The 5,023-nt window shown below is 44.1% G+C and overlaps 1 protein-coding gene across 1 annotated transcript; it reads right to left on the reverse strand.

The window, feature by feature from the left end:
- Positions 1 to 3,218: 3,218 nt before the first annotated feature.
- LOC116374677 (fatty acid binding protein 1-B.1-like) lies at positions 3,219 to 5,023 on the reverse strand. The gene is made up of 4 exons (XM_031828526.1): positions 4,893 to 5,023; positions 4,022 to 4,194; positions 3,573 to 3,665; positions 3,219 to 3,310 (listed from the first exon to the last, which is right to left on the reverse strand). The coding sequence occupies exons 1-4, from the start codon at positions 4,957 to 4,959 to the stop codon at positions 3,260 to 3,262; spliced, it is 384 nt and encodes a 127-aa protein (XP_031684386.1). The 5' UTR covers positions 4,960 to 5,023; the 3' UTR covers positions 3,219 to 3,259.

Consider the following 5,023-nt stretch of genomic DNA (forward strand, 5'->3'; position numbering starts at 1 on the left):
CAGAGATCTTTGTGGGCTCAGGACTACCTGACATGATGACTCCTTGCTGTCCCCAGTCCACCTGGTCGTACTGCTGCTCCAGTTTCAACTGTTCTGCCTGCGGCTATGGAACCCTGACCTGATCACCGGACATGCCACCTTGTCCTGGACCTGCTGTTTTCGATTCTTTCATTTGATTTGAGTGCTCAGGGTCCCATCTAGCTAAGAATTTAGCTCCAGTTTTTTGACATACAGTGGGGAGAACAAGTATTTGAGGTTTGCAGGTTTTCCTACTTACAAAGCATTTTATAGGTACACTTCAACTGTGAGAGACGGAATCTAAAACAAAAATCCAGAAAATCACATAGTATGATTTACATTTTTGGTAGAGAAACCTTTGTTTGCAATTACAGAGATCATACATTTCCTGTAGTTCTTGACCAGGTTTGCACACACTGCTGCAGCGATTTTGGTCCACTCCTACCTACAGACCCTCTTACTGAGGGAAGGAGGTTGTTGGCCAAGATCTTGCGATACATGGCCCCATCCATCCTCCCCTCAATACGGTGCAGTCGTCCTGTCCCCTTTGCAGAAAAGCATCCCCAAATAATTATGTTTCCACCTCCATGCTTCACGGTTGGGATGGTGATCTGGGGTTGTACTCATCCTTCTTCTTCCTCCAAACACGGCGAGTGGAGTTTAGACAAAAAAGCTCTATTTTTGTCTCATCAGACCACATGACCTTCTCTCATTCCTCCTCTGGATCATCCAGATGGTCATTGGCAAACTTCAGACGGGCCTGGACATGCGCTGGCTTGAGCAGGGGGACCTTGCGTGCGCTGAAGTATTTTAATCCATGACGGCGTAGTGTGTTACTAATGGTTTTCTTTGAGACTGTTGTCCCAGCTCTCTTCAGGTCATTGACCAGGTCCTGCCGTGTAGCTCTGGGCTCATCCCTCACCTTCCTCATGATCATTGATGCCCCACGAGGTGAGATCTTGCATGGAGCCCCAGACCGAGGGTGATTGACCGTCATCTTGAACTTCTTCCATTTTCTAATAATTGCGCCAACAGTTGTTGCCTTCTCACCAAGCTGCTTGCCTATTGTCCTGTAGCCCATCCCAGCCTTGTGCAGGTCTACAATTGTATGCCTGATGTCCTTACACAGCTCTCTGATCTTGGCCATTGTGGAGAGGTTGGAGTCTGTTTGATTGAGTGTGTGGACAGGTGTCTTTTATACAGGTAACGAGTTCAAACAGGTGCAGTTACAGGTAATGAGTGGAGAACAGGAGGGCTTCTTAAAGAAAAACAAACAGGTCTGTGAGAGATGGAATTCTTACTGGTTGGTAGGTGATCAAATACTTATGTCATACAATAAAATGCAAATTAATTACTTAAAAATCATACAATGTGATTTTCTGGATTTTTGTTTTAGATGCCGTCTCTCACAGTTGAAGTGAACCTATAAAAATTACAGACCTCTACATGCTTTGTAAGTAGGAAAACCTGCAAAATCGGCAGTGTATCAAATACTTGTTCTCACCACTGTACATGAATTGTCAAAGAGTGAAATTCTGAGCTAGTTCCCTTCCAGTGATGTTGCCTATATACTGAAGAAGGTCGTCAGTAAATGGGTGGGTGAAATAGGTGACTTGACATATTGCGTTTATATTTGTGCAGTATAAACGGCTCAATATTACTTTGACAGTAAACTATACCATCCTAACACCGCTCTGGGGATGGTAACAATGAATGCAGGGGTGCCCCACTGGCAGGTAGGGAAAATATGTGGACCATGTAAGGCCTATGCCATCCTGCAGAGAACCCACACCAAGACCTTGAGGTAAGACATGAAACTCACACAGGATGATCTGCAAGATTAAAATGCATCTTTATGACATGATCCCGCCTAGATTATGAAGACAGTTGGAGTAAAGGATGTTTAAGTAGAATGAGTATCATTTTCTAGTATAAAAGATCGGTGAAGAATCCAGCTACGAACTGGTCCGTTTGTCACAACTTGGGAAGCTCAAGAGAGAGGGTGTGGCCACATTACCATAACGCTGTTTATATAATAGCCGCAGATATGAGGTTTACATCTAATTGTTGTATAACCTGAATGAGTGAGTATGATACTGTTTGTATTATTGTGTAATATGATTGTGGACTGTTTATGAAGAAAAATACAATATTCCCTTTTGATTTGAACTAAATCAGAGGACCGCCCGAGCCCAGTTAGGGTCAGACATCCTGGGATAGCCCACGTCGGCCCTTCCGAATAAAACCCACTCGGGTTTTCGAAAAGCAGACCATGTTTTTCTCCATTAGGGGAGGACAAAGGTTGTAGAGTCTTTTAACCATACCACGTGGTTAAACTCTTAGACTATCGATACCGACAGAATGAGAATAAGTCTTTGGTTAATGATAGTAAAGACACGACCGGACCATGATAGTTTGTTGGTAATGTGGACACCAAGGAACTTGAAACTCGTTCTGTCGATGTTAATGGGGACTTGTTGAGCACGCCTTTTCCTGTAGTCAACGATCAGCACCTTTGTTGTGCTCACATTGAGGGAGAGGTTGTCCTGGCACCACACTGCAGGTCTCATCATTGTCAGTGACCAGGCCTACCACTGGTGTTGTGGTGCACCTCAAACTTGGTGTTGGAGTCATGTTTTACCACGCAGTCGTGGGTGAACAGGGAGTACAGGAGGGGCCCCAGTGTTAAGGATCAGTGTGGCAGACTTGTTGCCTACCCTTACCACCTGGGGGCGGACCGTCAGGAAGTGCAGGATCCAGTTGCAGAGGGAGGTGTTTAGTCCCAGGGTCCTTAGCTTTTCCAACCGCACTGTAGCTGGGAAACCAGTCACCCTCAAATGGTGCACCTTTAGCCCCTTGTCAGCTACACTGGGGTGGAACTAGTGAAAGCAATGTCCAAAAACATTTCCTGAAACTTGATTTTCAAAAATAACTGGAAATTGAGGAATCTGCTTTTAAACTGATGCACCCAATGTGGTAGGATTCTGACCCATATTACAGACTAGATGGGTTCACATTTGCTATAAAGCAGTCACATTAACATGTAGAAAATCCATTTGGGCCCGAGTGTAATGTTCACAGAACTACACTATTCTATTGAATACCACATTCATCCAACTCAAACCTTGCCTCATTACAAACTTGTATTTTCCCCTGAAGTTCTACTCATTGATATGAAATGCTGAGACCAGACCATTCAATGCCTTTCACATTTTATTAATCCAAAGAGTGCAGTAGATCTTCACATTCGTTTGCTGGTCCTCTTGTATGACATGCCAGACAGAGTCATGGTCTGAAAAGAGAAAGCATCTGTAATCATTACACGCAGATGCTTGCTGAGGCGCGCGAGCAGTGTGGGTGCAATGATTGAATAACACGTACATTTATTTTGCGACGCGAGCGGTGGGGTCAGCATGTAATTAGAACATTGGCGGCAGCAAACAGTTGAATTGCGTTCACGGCACTGTCATAGACTAGCCATTTTGTTAATGGTATAAATTAACCCTGAAATTGTGTCACTTCGTGAAACCCCCGGCCATATGCTCCAGACTCACGTTGACGAGGGTGTTTGCGTCTGTAAGTTCTGTGACATATTCGATCCCATTCAGGATGGCCGTCAGCTTGTTACCTTCCCTCATCACCACAGACTGAAACAGGAGAGGTCAACGGTTAGATCTGAATGCAGTGGTCACCAACTACAGTCAACTAGGACCAATTTAACAGGCCCAAGTTGGATGGCCATATATGGAGAAGAAAAAAAAGTGACAGTGTGCATCAGGTGTGTGAGTTGGTTTTCAGACGTAACTGTGCGCCCAGTCCCTGGAGAGCAGAGGAGATTCTGCCAATGAAAGTCAGTCCTCCCGCAACATCACTGGGACCTGAACTAACCCCACATCAGCTGAACTTATAGTTTAGTTAGATACTTGCTGTATATGTAGGGAGATGGATAAACCCAGGCTACATGTATGAAACTCATGGTTGGGTTGTGACATGCGCCACCCACATTGACTTTCTCCCCGGTCGGCGACTCGAGCTCCGTCTCCTGGCCAATGGTGAAGGAGTTGGTGAGGATCTTTGTCCCCGTGGTGACAGTCACCTTGAAGTGGTCTCCAGTCTCCTCAATCTCAGAGATGCTCTTGATGTCTTTGCCCTCCTGGATAAGCTCATCAGGGAGACCTACATGTTTGCGGCAGCGAGAGAGTCATAGACGGTGCTTTTTAGTACTACAAAAAGTTAATGAAGTGGGACATGAACACTGAATTATTACTACTGAAGTAAAGCGCTGATGCACTATAATATGGCAACACAATGATCTGAATGCATTCCCAGCTAGCACATAACATTCCGAGGACCATACATTTTAGGGCTTGGTTATGTTGCATACCACATTCTGGTAATGGTACAGGACAGTTGCTTGGCTTTGGAACATTCTCATTAAAGGAATTTGCCAAATGTTATTTTCTTGGCATTTCATTATTTGATCAGAATATTTCCTGAAAGTGCAAACATTTTAATTTAAGGTAAAGTTCTAGGAACATTAGTCATTTTACATTGGGAATATTCTCAAGTTGTTCAGCTGACTTTAAATATTCTCCTGTGGGAATGTCAGTACTTAAGCATAATGTTCTGTAGGTTCTCATAGTTATAGTCATGTTCTCAGAACACTAAGAACTTGCCATACAAAAACAAACATTAATCAAGACACATTCTGTTCCCAGAACATCCAAGGAAACTAATGTGCTACCTGGGTTTGCTACTCAGACGTAACCATTGCATTCGCAGTCACCATTGAACATCATTACTGAAAGGACTACGACTTCTGAAATTAACACCCCAAATCTAATCAAATGTACAAACCCAACAGCAAGACTTACCAACAGCCTCCATGAAGGACTCAAAGTTGTCATGTGACTCCATCTGGTATTTTCCTGAGAAAGACATGGTGACTATAAGACAGTGACAGTAGAGTCAGCCATAGCTCCCTGCTTGTCTTTATACCCCCATC

This window comes from Oncorhynchus kisutch, linkage group LG7, assembly GCF_002021735.2.
Source record: "Oncorhynchus kisutch isolate 150728-3 linkage group LG7, Okis_V2, whole genome shotgun sequence".
NCBI lineage: Eukaryota > Metazoa > Chordata > Actinopteri > Salmoniformes > Salmonidae > Oncorhynchus > Oncorhynchus kisutch.